General features: G+C 35.6%; 1 protein-coding gene across 1 annotated transcript in view; it reads left to right on the forward strand.

The window, feature by feature from the left end:
• slc25a21 (solute carrier family 25 member 21) overlaps positions 1–17,567 on the forward strand; it is a 123,464-nt gene that overhangs the window by 104,144 nt on the left and 1,753 nt on the right. Inside the window, exons 5-9 of the mRNA XM_051134031.1 lie at positions 2,269–2,335; positions 5,646–5,705; positions 9,052–9,159; positions 9,281–9,445; positions 14,147–14,328. Coding sequence (XP_050989988.1) covers positions 2,269–2,335; positions 5,646–5,705; positions 9,052–9,159; positions 9,281–9,445; positions 14,147–14,328 — 582 coding nt within the window. The remainder of the gene's footprint in view (positions 1–2,268; positions 2,336–5,645; positions 5,706–9,051; positions 9,160–9,280; positions 9,446–14,146; positions 14,329–17,567) is intronic.

Consider the following 17,567-nt stretch of genomic DNA (forward strand, 5'->3'; position numbering starts at 1 on the left):
GGGGGTGGATTTTCATAGTATTCACACATCAAACTAGGATTCAGCATTCCTATGTGTCATGAGTCATGATGTGAAATGGTTGCAAGAATTATTCACATCTTAAGGTCATGTCCTTAAGACATTATGACACATTAAAGTTTTAAAGTTTTAAGTCCTTCTCTATATGGTTTAGCAGCTTCCAGACATTTTTTCTGTGGTTTAGATGGCATAAATTAGCAGAACAATGTATTCAGTAGTACATTAAACATGCAATTCATTCTATTGTTTACATCTGAGTATTGCCAGTATGGCCGCGTATCTGGGTAACTGACCAAATCGTGACGTAAGTGCAAACCCTCTATAATCTCAAAGAGCTTTGTGCTTGAAAGTCTCATCTTTCAAATTCTGTCAATTCTATCACAAAATTCAAACAACGAATGCTGTTTTGACGCTCTTAAATTTAACGAGACAGATTGTTGTAACCAAGCAGCAGCGTGAAGCGCAAGTCTCGTCCAATTTAATACAAGTTATAGCACAAAATAAACATGAATGAACATCAAAAGGCATGCTGAAAGATCCAGTATAGCTTAACAAAATTGATCATGTGTCATGTAATCATTCAATCAGTGTTTCAGTCGTGCAAATATGCCAGTAAAACAGCTTGTGAACAATATTTACCTCAGGAAAGTTAACCAATGTTCACAGTTCATTAGTTAGCTGTTAAAAAAACACTAAAAAGGAGCTTGTTTATGTAAGGGATAATCAACGGTTTGCTGTGCATTAAAGGATTTTAAACGCATGACATGGAGGCTAATAACCACCTGACGTGAAGACAAGTTAAAACTAGTATTGCTCTTTGCAGCAAAATATTTGGTTAAAAATGACAGTTATTTTTTTCCGTTATGGCACATTATCTCTGACATTCTGCCAGCATCAAATCAGACACAGAGATGAAATGGTGCGGTAAGATCACATTTATTTGAATGAATTATAGCATTTATTTCAATAAATCATCAATCGAGAGAGAGAGAAGGCGAGAGAGAGAAAGAGAGAGATGACAGTTGTGGGTTTTACCTGCTGCGTGTCTGCACGTCTCTTTCTACAAACAACTAATTAATTCAAAAACAGCAGTTGTACCACCTCGTTGCTGAGGAATATAATGTAACTAGTATCTAGGCTATTTTATTAATGAGAATCGCGGGGAAGCGTTTATGTATGTGCGCAGTGCAATCTCTGGCCTCTGTCTGTCTGTCTGTCTGTCTGTACTGGTTTTTGCTACATTGTGGGGACCAAATGTCCCCACAAGGATAGTAAAACCTGAAATTTTTGACATTGTGGGGACTGGCTTGTGGTCCCCATGGGTACAAAAGCTTATAAATCATACAGAATGAGATTTTTTGAGAAAGTGTGTGTGTGTGTGTGTGCTGTGCATTAATATAGAATGGTGATTAAACTGACCTGTGCATTAAATGGTTTTACTGCATACCTGCCAGCCAATCAGAATCGAGTATTCAGACAGACCATGGAATAATTATATACTGTAATTATGTATGTAAATCTGGCATGAAGACAGGTATTTGTGACGACTATGTTATGTGCAACTGAGTTATATAGGCATTTTAGTTGTAAGTATAACTGAAAATAAAGAGCAGTTGAATATAATAGCTCTGTTGTTAATTTTATTTAATTAATTTTATTATTTAAAAAAAGCTGTCCCCTTGTCTTCTATTGTGCTTCCGTATTGCTTCATTAATTTATGCAGTAAATATTTTTCCATGCCATATTCAAAATGTATCATCAAACTCAAGTCATATAAAATGTTGTTTAGCTTTGTTTTATTTTTTTTTATATATAGCCTGCTAGCAAAGCGTCTAAATGTTTACTTACTTCAGTAACCGTGTTATTAAGATTGATAAATGCAGTCAACACAACAATGTTTTTGAGGAAAAAAAATTGAGAAAATGGAATGATTATTTACTTGTCAGGTTTTCCTTGGGTGTCACAGTGTCAGTGAATTTTTGTAATGATGCTAAAATCAAGTGGTAAGAGGGTTAGCACATTAATAGCTACAGTACATAATGGCGCAAATCGCCCATAGAGCCTAGCCTGATGTTTACCATGTCAAACTGTATTGACAGTTATGCACTGAATCAAATTTTCTGTCCAAGATGCAAACAAATCTTTTGTTTCATTACTGCACACACATAATTGGCCAAATAGTCATTTAAATGTTGTTTGTCTGTTTATCACGTGCCTCAAACCCGATGGGTGATGTTTTTTCCTCAACAGAGTGTACGGCTTCTACAAAGGCATCCTTCCCCCCATTTTGGCCGAGACCCCAAAGAGAGCAGTGAAGGTAACAGGAACCACATTTGATTTGAGCTTAAACTCATCACTTAAACCATACACACTCTGATCTTTGCAACCTGGCCTTCCAAGTGTAAACATCCACACAGACCACATACGTATGTCCTCAACGTACCGGCTGTAGCCAGGAGGATCAAAAACACTCATTCCCTCTCCATGTTTGTCGTCATGCCACATGTGTTTGCTGTTGAGAACTCCCAATATTGACCTACATGGCCAAAGATTGCTACCGGCCTCACGTTAGTATCACGTATAAACAGTACATATACACACTCTTGAGTTTAGATGAGAACTCACTGTAGCTTTAGGCTGTAGGTTATGGGCACCTCGAAATGGGTGTCTGTAAGGAGAGCGAGCACATTAATGTCTCACTTTTCCAATCTAGAAAACATCTGGAAGGGGTTTATCTCCATTATTGGAAAGCTTTGGACTGGTACACTTAACATGCTTTAACAGTTTACCGTAAAGGATTTGTTCACCTGAAAATTCACATGAAAATTCTATCATCAACCCATATGACTGTCTTTGCTATGTGGAACGCAAAAATTGAAATTTTGCATAACATACCAGTCATTTCCACTGCATGAGGACTTGAGCTTTCAAAGAAACAGTTCACCCAAAAATGAAAATTACCCCACGATGTACTCACCCTCAAGCCATCCTAGGTGTATATGACTTTATTCTTTTAGACAAATACAACTGGAGTTATATATAAAAAAATGTCCTGACTCTTCCAAGCTTTATAATGGCAGTGAATGGATGTTATTTCAAAAGAAGTCAAATAAAACGCATACATTCATCATAAAAAGTTCTTCACACAGCTCTGGGGGGTTAATAAAGGCCATCTGAAGTGAATCGATGTGTTTTGTAAGAAAAATATCCATATTTAAAACTTAACTTAACATAAACCGAAATCTCTGGCTTTCGCTAACTGTCATACTCAGGTTCACGACAGACCGGCGTTCGAGCAGATGACGTAGGCGTAGCATAAGCTCTGGTGGAAATATGCTAGTCTCATGAGAACCAAGTTTTGTGTACTGCAAAGGAAAACCAGTCTCCTCTTGGCTTAAATCGAAATCCTCTGATATTTTTCTTTATAAATCCTTGTTTAAATCATGACTGGTGTTTTGTTTTACTCTCTCCTCTGTTTCCGTGTTTATCACTTCTCATCAGAGCTTACGCTACACCTACATTCTACGTCATCCTCTGGAACGCTACTCTCTCGTGAACGTGTACGTCAGTTAGCGGAAGCTAGAGATTACTCTTTATAAAGTTTTAAATATGGATATTTTTCTTACTAAAATGCATCAGTTCGCTTCAGAAGGACTTTATTATCCCCCCAGAGCTGTGTGGAGGCCTTTTATGATGGATGGATGCACTTTATTGGACTTTGTTTGGACTACTGAAAAATAACACCTATTCACTGCCATTTTAAAGCTTGGAAGACACAGGACATTTTTTGATTTTTTGATATAACTCTAGTATAATTTTATATAACTATAATATGATATAACTATACATTCAAATACAATGAGTGTATTCCTCAGAAAGAAGAAAGTCATACACTCCTAGGATGCCTTGAGGGTGAGTAAATCATGGGGTAAATTTCATTTTTGGGTGAAGTATCTCAAGTCTCAAAAAGGACAAAATAACATTATAAACAGTCTATACTGTACACTTTCTGTGGCTTAGTCTTCTCAGTCCATACACTCTTAAAAATAAAGGTTTCAAAACGGTATATTCACAGCAATGCCATATAAGAACCTTTCAGTGGACAGTTCTTAAAAAAGTCATATTCTTCTTAGTGTGTTTTAACACTCTAAAGAACCATTCTCCACTGTAAAGAACCTTTTTGTTTAATAAAAAAATGTTCCATGGATATTATGGAATCATCAATGCTAATAAATAACCTTTATTTTTAAAAGTGTACTATAGTTTTGTGCTGAACAGATTGAAAGGTAAGCTGTTATTTATTGAAAATGAAGAGTAACTGCCGCAACTGCATCATTGACTCCATTTGATTATTGACACAATTTGTGAACTAATCATACAACTTGAGTTAGAGTAACCTGTTCAGAGAAAAAAGACTCAAAAGCACTATTCGTTAGCAAATTGTGCATCATTGCCTCTTTAACTTCAGTCTTTAGTCTCTTAAACTTAAACTCTATAATTTGCCAACACTGTCAGAAAAAAAAATGTCAAAACGGTTGTCACTGGGGCAGTTACCCTTAAAGGGACAGTTCACCCAAAAATTCAGTCATTAATTACTCACTTTCATGTCGTTTCAAACGCGTAAGAATAAAGTCGTTATTTTGTTTTCATAGCGTTGTGAAATTAAGGTTGAACCACTGATGTGGGCTATTTTAACCATGTCCTCACTAACTTTCTGGGCTTTCAACATGTCAGTTGTGTTGCTGTCTTTACAGGGTCAGAAAGCTCTCAGATTTTATCTAAAATATCTTAATTTATGTTCTGAAGATGAACGAAGGTCTTACGAGTTTTGAAAAACATAAGGGGGAGTAATTAATGAATATTTTAATTTTTGAGTCAACTATCCCCTTAAAGGGACATTTTTGTACCTTATTTAGCCCTAAAAAGTGCATATTAGTTCCTTAGAGTAATAATATGTTCCTTAACTTAATGTGAACCTTTCAAGGTAAGGGTTTTTGAAAAAAAGTGAACGAGAAGAGCTAGGGTGTATGTTGAGATTTTCCATTAATGACTATTTAAATTCTGTTCATGACACAGAAATATTGTAAAACTTAGGAAGACTTGGAATATAGTGCAAAAGTGTTATGGTGTTGCATTTGTCATTTTGGAGCTTGATGCCCCCAGTCTTCATTCACTTTATATTGAAAAGAGTAGCTTGGAAATTTTGTGTACCACAGAATAAATCAAACGGATTTGTAACGACATGAGTAAATGATGACAGAATTTTCATTTAACAATGATCCATGAATCCACGATGCTCTGTGTCTGTTGATTTAAACCTACTAAACAGGCTTGGTTTATTCTACAGGCCCTGGCCTCCATCAGTCTTGCTGAATGTTTTATTTTCTAATATCTGTCAAGCTGAGCAAATCTTTACCAATATGAAGAATTATACATCGTCCTACTAGTCATCTATGTGTGTATTTGTGTTTGTTCAGTGTCATGTTGACAGCTTGAGTGTTCACATTCAATGCAGTTGAGCTGTGTTTGCTTAGGGTGTGAGCATTCGTCTTGTCTGCGTGCATGTATGTGAATGCATGTTGCGTCTGAAAACATTTCCTGACAGGTTGTCCTGATCTTTCTTGCAGTTTTTTACCTTTGAGCAGTACAAGAAGCTGTTGAGCTTCACTCCTTTATCACCCGCCATGGTAAGTCATCTGATACAAGCGAGATGTACACACACACACAGTCATTGATACTATACACACAATCACATACACAGTCAAGCGAAGCACTCTCCTCATTACATGGCGTGCTGGCAGCGGGAACGAAGTGCAATCGAGACGAATGTTGCTCAGCGAGGCGTGTGAAAGATAGCCCATTACTTTGACAGTAGTCTATCAATGTGGCAGCAAGCCTGACGGCTGAGCCCGGCAGCGGATCTCGCATCCACGGCCTCGTCGAACAGCCACGAAGAGGCAAAACATTCACCTGCCTTATCAATCACACCTGTCTCCGCCCTCCCTAGCTAGAGATGTCAATCCACACAGAGCCCACAGGCGCTGGGAAGATTGATGTACGGAGTGTGTGAGAGGCGGGAGGTTGAGAGAGATCGTCTGCAAGGCCGTAAGTGAATTCAACAGAGCGATTAAGCTCCGCCCCCCAGCTAAAAACGACTCTGTATGATTAATGAAGACTTGCAGTAATATGACAAATAAAAATTGAAAGAGCGGATGGCTGGCACTGTAAACACAGTCAAGGAGATGTCCGGTTTTCAGAAAATGAATAATGGGGCTTGCACACTGTCTTGCGGTGTATGCACAAGCTTGTATACATGGCTACGCATACACACACACAAAAAGACAAAATGTGCGCGTGTAATCATCACACACACAATTTTGTATTAATCGTGGGTGTGGGTGTGGACTATCCCCAGCTCACCTTATGCAAACACACTCAAAGATCTCCTTTGTCACTCTTCAAGTAGGCCTGAAGCCTGCTGACATACAGGTCAAGTGCTTGAATGAAAAGCCACAAATGATAAGAATAAAACTCTACCGCATATTTTATTTGTCTGTATAGCAGGATTAATCTTCCTCAAAATTACTAACAGAAATGTTTGTTGATTGAATTGATAAGATAAAGATGCACCACAATGATGACTGAGTGATTGTAATGTAAACATTCTGAAACATAGGACAAGAAAATTAAATTTAAATGTGCAATATATTACCAATTCACTAACTATGTTATATATATATATATATATATATATATATATTAGGGGTGTAACGATACATGTATTCGTACCGAACCGCCACGGTACGGGCTTCTCGGTTCGGTGCATGAGGCCTTACAACGAATACAGACAATTCACTTTCAATCCAGAATGGGGCGCCCGCAGTAATTCAACTCTGTTTGATAACCGCCCGCAGAACAGCGAATGCCACTAGTTGTGCACTTGAAAACAAAGCCCACTAGACAGCGACCGTGTGCTGATTCTGAACGCGTCTCTCACTGACAAAGGAGTATAACGTTACTTTAAAGGCTTGCGCACTCAACTGTTTGCGAAATGCAGCTTTGTGCTCTTGTATCCTACCTTTCTCATTCGGCACAAATCCAAATATTGCACAGTATTTTTATATTGACGATGCATCCAAATGCTAACGCGTTTCTACAGTGACACAGTGAGGCGGGCGCGCTCATGTATGTTTTGTGTTTGTGTGCGCCGGCGCAATTACTTTAGCTTTCCTCATACCAGCAAAATCAGCTTAAACAAAAAATAAATAGAATGTCGCTTTTTTCCTTTTTGTCACAAAACTGAACTGAAACTCAGCAAATATAGGCTACGTTACATGTCGCACTGTTTTCCCCCCTTGTCTAACAGTTAACTAAATTAAATGTATGTCAAGTATTTATTCCTTGTATGTATATATGTACTGCAGATTTTATAGCCTATATATGACATTATAATTTGATATGATATTTAGTATTTTAACATGTAGGGGGAAAAAATTGTCATTTGTAATACTGTCTGTTACAAAAAATAGATAAAAGTAACAGTTTCTGTTTTCAACATTGATAATAATAAAATATAATATTCATAATAAGATGATCATCACAGGAATAAATTACATTTTAAAATATATTAAAAAAAAAACAAAAAAAAAACAGTTGTTTTAAATTGTAATAATATTCACAATATTACTGAAATAAATACAGCCTTAGTGGGCATAAGAGACTTTTTTCTAAAACAAAAATTAAATGTGACCCTGGACCACAAAACCAATCATAAGGGTCAATGGGTCGTTAACGCAAACTGATGATATTCATAGCGTTAAACTATTTGGCACAAGCCGGTTTATGTACCTCTGAAACCCTCCACCTCCCCAGCTCCACCTGTATAGATCTGCTACGGGTTATTATATGTGTCCCTGGACCACAAAACAATACATAAGGGTCTTTTGTATGAGATTTATACATCTGAAAGCTTTCCATTGATGTATGGTTTGTTAGGATAGGATAATATTTAGCTGAGATACAACTATTTAAAACTCTGGTATCTGAGGGTGCAAAAAATCAAACTATTGAGAAATTCACCTTTAAAGTTGTACATATTAAGTTCTTAGCAATGCATATTACTAATCAAAAATAAGGTTTTGATATATTTACGGTGGGAAATTTACAAAATATCTTTATGGAACATGATTTTTACTTAATACCTTAATGATTTTTTGCATAAAATAAAAATCTATAATTTTGACCCATACAGTGTATTGTCGGCTATTGCTACAAATATACCCGTGCTGCTTACGACTGGTTTTGTGGTCCAGGATCACAAATAAAATAAAATAATTTAAAATAAAAATAATAAATAAATAAATAATAAATAAACAAAAAACCAACACACAATGCATACATTTTTCATACATTTAACAAAATTTGTGCCTGATACAGTCTAACACTGCAACCAGACATTGTAGTCAGTATAAAATGTGCAACAAATTAATATGGCATGGTAAAGTATTAAACTGACTAAAAAAAAAACTAAAAAGAACTGTGCTAAAATAAACATTTCTGTTAATTTGGTGAACTATAGGGCCATTGCTTCTCTGTTCAGTTAGTATGAAAATATAGCACCTTTTGCGGCATCATAAAGTTGAGTTGAGCTGTTATTGCAACATATGAAGTAATTTATCTTTGTCCCAGTCATTTTGTCTGAGCCAGTTCATTCATCTTTGATTCCTGTCTGCGTTTCCTTTCTAACCTCTGAGAATGATTGACGGTGGCAGTTTCATTCATTCATTTGTGAGTTAAAACAAGCTCTGAGTCTGGACAAACACGTTTCTAAAAGGCTAAGTGTCACAGTAGCATTGTTCCTTTGAGTTATGGGATTTGTGCGACATACCTTAAGTGTTGACTGGTCATTTAAAAAATACAGTCTGTTCTGAATTAAACACAAAGCAATTTTCTTTATAGTCTTTGTGTCTTTCTCGTTTATCATGTGGCGTCATGTTCTCTTGTAATGTAATTCTGCCTGCTTCAATATGCTAGGCTCTCTCTGTGGCTGGCCTGGGGTCAGGGTTAACCGAGGCGCTGGTTGTAAATCCATTTGAAGTAGTGAAAGTGAGCCTACAGGCCAAGAGGGATTCATTCAAAGTGGTAAGAGACTGCAGCTGTTAATTGTCGTCTTGGTATTGTTTTTGCCTTTGTCTTGTCACAAAATGTCTAGTCATTCTTTTTGAGGGTCCTAATGTTTTTGCTCTCTGTTTTCTCCATGCAGCAACCCTCTACATTTGCACAGGCTAGAACGATTATAAACACAGACGGCTTCGGTCTCCGTGGGCTTAATAAGGGCCTGACCTCCACCCTAGGACGGCATGGCGTTTTCAACATGATCTACTTTGGTTTCTACTTCAATGTTAAAGATGCCATACCTGCCAGTCAGGTAAACAAAGTGTCAGGTTTTAGGATAGTTCACTCAAAAATGAAAGTTCATCCATTTACTCACCCTCATGTCTTTCTAAACCTGTATGACGTTCCTTGTTCTGTGCATATCAGAAGATCTTTTGAGGAATATTTCAGTTGTTTTTGTTCATACACTGAAAGTCAAAAGGGTCCAAAACAGCTAACTTTAACTGTTTACATGTTTACTGTTCACAACTCATAAGGATGTGATCCAGAGGAAAATTAGATTTTTTTAAAATATTTACTGGAAACATACACACATTCATAGAACATTAAAAAGGGAAGTTCTGTTATTAATTACTCCCCCTCATGTCGTTCCAAACCTGTAAGACCTTTGTTCATCTTCAGAACACGAATTAAGATATTCAAGACCCAGAAAGGTAGTAAGGACATCATTAAAATAGTCCATGTGACTTTAGTGGTTCAACCGTGATGTTATGAAGCTATGAGAATACTTTTTGTGCACATAGAAAACAAAAATATTGACATACTGCTGCTGCACAAACAGCATTTTTGTGACCCAGGACCACAAAACCAGTTGTAAGTAGCACGGGTATATTTGTAGCAATAGTCAAAAATACATTGTATGGGTCAGAATGATCAATTTTTCTTTTATGCCAGAAATCATAAGGATATTAAGTAAAGATCACGTTCCATTAAGATATTTAAATTTCCTACAGTAAATATATTAAAACTTCATATGCATTGCTAAGCAGTGTTAAATTTGACAGCAAATTTTGATTTGTCTCAGTCGTAGTCTTTTGACAAAAATGCCATTTAGTTTTAGTCATCTGAATTGCTTTTAGTTTTAGTCTAGTTTAGGTCAACTAAATATAAGATTTTATTTGACTAAATCTACAGTAGATTTAGTTGGCTAAAATTTAATGAGTTTAGTTACAGTGTAATGCATTCATTAACCCTTTAACTGTCACTCCCATTTTTTAACACAGACATAAAAATGCACTATCCAGACTTAACTTTTTATAATTCACGAATGAAAACATTTTGTAATATGATTTTGATGTACATTTTCCGTGGTAATGCAATGTCTGATTTTAAAATGCCTTTCAAAGGATTAATTTTGATTTTAAGTTGTATAATGATGTATAATTTCTTATGATATCTAAAACGTGACAGGGAACAAGGAAACAAAGAAAGTGTGACAAATGTCAGAACTCATGTTATGATGTAGATTTTTTTTTAAGTTGCACTCTTGACATACACTACCGTTCAAAAGTTTGGGGTCAGTACATTTTTATTGTTTCTTTTTTTTTTTTTTTTTAAGAAATTAATACTTTTATTCACCAAGGATGTATTAAGTTAATAATTAAAAGTTTATTAAAAGTTAATAATAAATAATTTACATTGTTATAAAATATTTATATTTTGAATAAACACTTTACTTTTTAAACTTGTTATTCATGAAAGAATCCTGAAAAAAAAAAAAAAAAACACAGGTTCCAAAAAATATTTGGCAGCACAACTGTTGATATTATCCAACATTGATCATTCTAATAATAAATCCGCATATTAGAATGATTTCTGAAGGATCATGTGACACTTAAGACTGGAGTAACAGCTGATAAAAATTCAGCTTTTCATCACAGTAATAAATTCTATTTTAAAGTATGTTAAAATAAAAAACATTATTTTATATTGTAAAAACATTTTGCAATATTACTGTTTTTTTTTTTTCTATATTTTTAATCAAATAAATACAGCCTTGATGAGCATAAGAGACTTCTTTAAAGACTATTACAAGTCTTACTGACCCCAAACTTTTGAACGGTAGTGTATATTAATCTATTACTTTTCCTACATAATTTGTAACACAAAAATATGGTAAAATATCTACTTAGGAGCCTTAAACTTTCAACAATGTATAGTTTGCCATAATTAGATTAGAATTTAGTTGTAATATGGTGAAGTAAACTTAGGCATCCCACAGAGCGGATGGTGACAGTTAAAGGGTTAAGCATTTCCCTAAAATGACCAAACTCATTGTATAGGTTTAATATTAAGGTTTTATCATGATAGACACAGATTTAACTGCTGTGACACGCAACATGCCTTTATATTAAAATGAAATGAAACCACTTCTCATAAAGAAACAAGAACATGGTCTTCTTTTTAATCAAATACCAGCGGTTATATAGGCTAATTATGCATTCTTTATACCAACTTGTTTACCGCTTTCTTCATTCTTTCAAGCAGGCATATTTATATAAATACATTTAGTTTAATCTTTTTTTAGGGATACTAATGTGACTGAGTCAAGAGCAGCGAGTGATTTTCTGGCTTTCTTTTGTTGTTTGATTAACATCACACAGACAATAGCGACTGAATTAGGCTGCTGTCCTTGCAAGATGCAAGTAATACAAAGGTTTTTTAATACATATTATTTATAGGCTGATGACTAAACATGTTGCATAGCAAATTAAAGGAGGGATCAGTCATGCACATTAACAGAGCAAAAGAGAGCGAGAAAGAGAAGGAGAGGGAGGAGGAGAGGAGCTGCTAAGATAAACCTCACTAATACCTTCCCTGTTTGCTCTCCATCACATCCTCAAAGGTTCAGATTACACATCCGGCAGGGCTCAACTCCCAAACAAAAGTTAATTTTGTTTAATGGAAACGTTACCATACGCCTGCTCCACATGTATAAACTGGAGCATTAGATTTACTCAAATGAACTAATTGGAAGCAGACTGAGGTATTTGTTGGGGGAGAGTTACAGTTGAAGTCCTACTGAAGATTAGTATTTCCCCTTCATCTGGTGCTAAGACCATCAGTGCCCGAGAAGCCAGAAACCTCCAGCACTCAATCATGCAAAAGGGGCAAAGCTCACCAACCCTGATTTGACTGTCTATTGCAACAACAACAAAAAATATCTCTTGGCTTTTTAGGTGGAGCATCTACTTTTCTTCAGTATTTTTTCAAAGAAGCCAGTCATTCACTTGGGATTAGGATCCAAATCAGTGATCCTTCTCCAGGGGTATCAACCCAAATCCCACAAAGACACTGAAATTTAAAGAGCGTTCGCTATGAAACAAACCGCTCTTTTCTGTGAACGTCAGGAAAGTGTGCTCCAAATGTAATGGCGTTGAAGGAAGTGTTTAGTGTGGAAACTATACATAAGGCGGAGCGCTGGTGTTACACATCGACGCTCCTCCCCTACAATGTGATGTTCAGGTTTAGCTGTCGATGTTGCGTGTCGCTGCTGGGCTGTTGTCATTTGTAAAAAATATCCTGGCCAATTAGATGTCAGAGCTGCGCTGGTTCGGGCTTCTTTCGGTACAGTAATACACCAGTGTCGAGTCGCAGCCCAATTACCCAAATTGTCCCCATATGCCTCCCAGTCTGCCTGCATGAACTCTGTTTATAAATCCTCTCCCAAAGTTTGCCCTTGGTCACGTGACCCGCTACAGCCAATAGCAAAGCCTCGCTCTTCTCATGAAACTCTAATCTGTGGCCCGCTACCATAAAATGATCTGAGGTTTTATTTCAGCTTTGCAATTACATCCTTGACTCTGTGCCCCCTTTCTTTCACTTCTTACTTGAGTCCTCCCTTGCTCGATCGCTCGCTTGCGTTTTTTTCCATTCACATTTTCATATCTCTCCTCATTAGCTTTTTTTATCTCCCTACACTGTCTCTGTGTTCCTTAATTTGCATTTTCATATCAACTAAAGTATTATCTCAGAATTTTGAATAATATGGCTCTGCTTATAAAACTGTCATCCAACAGTTATTGTTTTATCTTTAAAGGAATAGTCCAGTTAAGCGCAATCTACAAGACTTATTTCAGCAATTTATGTAGATTTGTCCCTTATTTTTTAATGAAAGAAAAAAAAATTAAGTGCATTGAAGCATTTACAATAAAAGTAAATGGGGCATACATTTTAATTATGTAGCAACAAGACATTAACAAAAAGTGTATTAAAATTATTTTAGTGTGAATAAAATCACTTTTCTGTAAAGTTATAACCAGTTTTATTTGTGAGGCCCTCACCATAAACTTGTGTGTGGACCACAAAACCAGTCTTAAGTAGCACGGGTATATTTGTAGCAATAGCCAAAAATACATTGCATGGGTAAAAATGATCAATTTTTCTTTTATGCCAGCAATCATTAGGATATTAAGTAAAGATCATGTTCCATGAAGATATTTTGTAAATTTGTACAGTAAATAAATCAAAACTTATTTTTTGATTATTAATATGCATTGCTAAGAACTTCATTTGGACAACTTTAAAGGTGATTTTCTCAATCAATTTCTCTCTCTACTTTTTTTGCATCCTCAGATTTCAGATTTTATTTTACTTTTTTCAGATATCCTAGCTTTCAGATGATGTATAAATCTTAATTTCTTTTTATTTTTTTGTGAGTGACAAGTCAAAATTCATCATCTTCCCACAAGGGCTGTCTTTAACTTGTAGAATATACCTTTAACTTTACATCTAAAAGTAAACTTTTAGATTTTCAGACCACTTTTTTAATGTCACAATTTTATTTTAACTTTAGTTTATTCCTTCCATCTTCAGCAGGCATTAAAGCATTGTTTGTGCCCTTTAAATACAGGAAATGTGTGTTGATCTTATAAACAAACTCCAAGTAATTCCCATGCTATAGCAAAGCTCTCGCTCTCTTTATTTTCTATTTATCTGTCTTTCTGTATACCAGGACCCTCGACTGGAATTCATGAGGAAGTTTGCAATCGGTTTGGTGTCAGGAACAGTCTCGTCCTGTGTGAACATTCCTTTTGATGTCGCTAAAAGCCGTATCCAGGGTCCTCAGCCCGTTCCAGGGGAGATCAAGTACCGCAGCTGCTTTCAGACCATGGGTCTTGTGTACCGTGAGGAGGGGTAAGACCTACACCATCACCCAACAATTACAGGTGTCAAAATTACACCCGACAAGAGGCACTAAACCAACCAGAACTGCCATGAAGTTCAACTACAAGAAAAACTATACAACATATTTTGTTTATCCTTTGCCCACAGGGGACAAAAGGGCAAGTTTTGACAACCAGCATATTTAAGCAAACCTCTAAACCTCAGTGTAATTATGTTTTGTTCTGAGCGGTATGCTGGAATTAGACAAATTATGAAAATGAGCACTGATGTACTTTGTGTCACTTCTTTTGTGTTCTATTTGAATTGAATCTGTTTGAATTACATAAATTTTACATAACTTTTTCTGTAAACTGGATATGGATCTGTTTTACCATGTGCATATTACTTCCTAAAACTCAGGACAGTGATAATGGGTCAATGATATAAGGCAGATTTTTTTTTTATTTTTATTATTTATTATTTATTATATATTATTATTAGTGTTTTATTATTTTTTTTTTTAAATAAAGTCTATTAATAAAGCAAAAATGAATTTAAAATTCAATTTATACACAATGACTTGCATACATATCTGTGATAAGTATGCTTTTTCATTTCTAATTTAAAATAAATTTTAAAATATATTTTTTAACCATAAAGTAGAAAAATATAAAGGGACTACCATATGAGCTTTTGTTATTGTTGTTTTAAATATGTTATTTATGTTTTATAATATATAAATATTTAACATTTGATGACAAATACAGCATTTCAAATATGACCTTATGCAACAAGCGTGAGATCAGCTGGCATGCGAAGGTAACTTGTGTACATTCATTGTGCAAACAGTGTGTTGAATCTGTCGTGGGCTGTTGTTTCTTAGTGGAGACTCTAATAGTGCCTACAGCGTCTCTCTGTCTCTCTCTCCATCTGAATTGACAGGCCTCATGGGAAGCTGTGAGAGAGAATCAGTAGTTTTATGGCCCTTCAGGGCTTTGATTGGCCCCGTTCACTCTGTACAAAGGGAACGGCAACTCGTTTGTTATTTGGGGCAAAAAATTGAGGCCTGATCTTGGCCAAGGCAGGGTGTGTGTGTGTGTGTGTGTGTGTGAGAGAGAGTTAAAGAGAGACACTGAAGCTGTTTTAGTTTTAGGGGTGCTGAGAGGGTACCCCATCCTGTCCAGCCCTCTAACACGACACAGTCCTGGCTAATTAGTGGTCCCTATGGGAGACGTCGTTAAGCAGGTCCTAACGAGGCGCGCGGCGCTCAGCGGGTCAGTCTAATCAGACAGCGGGGCAGAGAGGAAGTGGCTCAAGCCTTATTAACACCAGCACAAGCAGAGGACAGGGGCTGGGGACAGGGAGACCGCCAGGCCCACTGCCAGAAATCAGCTTGAACACATTAGGGCAGGTACGCAACAAAATCAGCTATTAGTGCCCTATACCTGTTCCAGCATCACAGACAGACCGAGCCGAGAGAGAAAGAGAGAGACAGATGAATAGATCAGCTAAAAATAAAGAAAATTCTGTTGTTTACTTACCATTGTATTGTTCCAAACCCGTATGACTTTTTTAGTGGAACACAAAGAAAGATGTTCTAAACAATGTTAATGCTGCTCTTTTTCATACAAAATTTTAAGCTCAAAAAAGAACATAAACGCATCACGTTTTAAAGGGATGTTATTTACTTAGCCTTATGTTGTTCCAAACCTTTGACTTTTATTAATCTTCGAAGCACAAATTACAATATTTTTAATGAAATAAACTCACAATTCTGACTTTTTTTCTCAGAATTGCAGGTTTATATCACACAATTGGAAGTCAGAATTGAGATATAAACTTGAAATTCTGAGAACCTACCAGTCTTTTTTCCCCCTCAAAATTGTTTATAACTTGCAAATGCGAGTTTATATCTCACAATTAGAAGTTATTAAGTCAGAATTGTGAGGTATAAACTCACAATTCTGAGAACGTACCAGTCTTTTTCCCCCTCAGAATTGTTTATAACTTGCAAATGAGAGTTTATATCTCACAATTACAAGTTAAGTCAGAATTGTGAGATATAAACTCGCAATTCTGAGAATGTCTTTTTCCCCCTAGGAATTGTTTATAACTCGCAATTGAGAGTTTATATCTCACAGTTCTAGGAAAAAAAGTCAGAATTGTGAGAAAAAAATCTGAATGGCCAGATATAAACAGAATTGTGAGTTTATATCATGCAATTGAAAGTTAAGTCAGAATTGTGAGATATTATCTCACATTCGCGAGAAAAATAGTGAGAAGTGCGAATTTTATTCTCGCAATTCTGACTTTATTTCTCACTATCGTCAGTTTATATTATGCAACTCTGAGGAAAAAAAGTCAAAATTGTGAGTTTGTATCTCACAATTCTGACATTATTTCTCACTATTGCAAGTTTATATCTCGCATTTCTGACCTCATATCTCAAAGATGCATGAAAAAAATTCAGAATTGAGAGATAAAAAGTCGCAATAACCTTTCCCTCCAAATTTCTGACCCTCCAATGAAAATCCATTTCAGCAAAACTATGAAACTTCAAAACACTTTCAAAAAGACCAAAACTAATCAAAACTAACTGCATCAAATATGGTAAACAAAAGCTCAAACAAGCTTAGTTGAGGCTTGAGAACCGCAAGAAACAGTGAAGTTTGTACGGTTGGCATTGTGTTTGCTATATTTGGTGAGATCTATATATGTGTGTTCATCATTGTGAATAAAAGCCTATATTTAAGCATATTCAAACTTGCCTTGCAAGAACCAATTGCATTTGGTGTTGTTAACATTTGAATAGCAATTTACATTTTAGTCCATTACTCATACAAATCAAATGGCTTTAGAAGACCTTGAATATAGTGCACAAGTAGTGCAGACCAGCGGTGTTCTGCGGTGTTCTGAAATTTTTCTATTATATATTTTTTTTACACTAACAATACAATCGATATTCTATTTATTAAAGCCAAGTATGTATCTCATCAAGTTTTAGTATTTTACATTTGTTACAAAATAATAACGCAAGGCAGTAACATTTAAACAATATATTTTATTTGTGAACTTATGTTCAGCTGTTCTTTTTAATAGTTAACTTTTATATATATTTTTTAATGTTTTGGATCATCAATCATCAAAGCTTGGTAAATATTGGACACAGACACAGAAATTTACTTTAAATTTCACCAAGCTGATTACTTACTAAAAACTCCCACAGGTCATGTTTTTAGGTCTTTTTAAGTCTTATTTTGGCATTACAA

This window comes from Labeo rohita, chromosome 17 (assembly GCF_022985175.1).
Source record: "Labeo rohita strain BAU-BD-2019 chromosome 17, IGBB_LRoh.1.0, whole genome shotgun sequence".
NCBI lineage: Eukaryota > Metazoa > Chordata > Actinopteri > Cypriniformes > Cyprinidae > Labeo > Labeo rohita.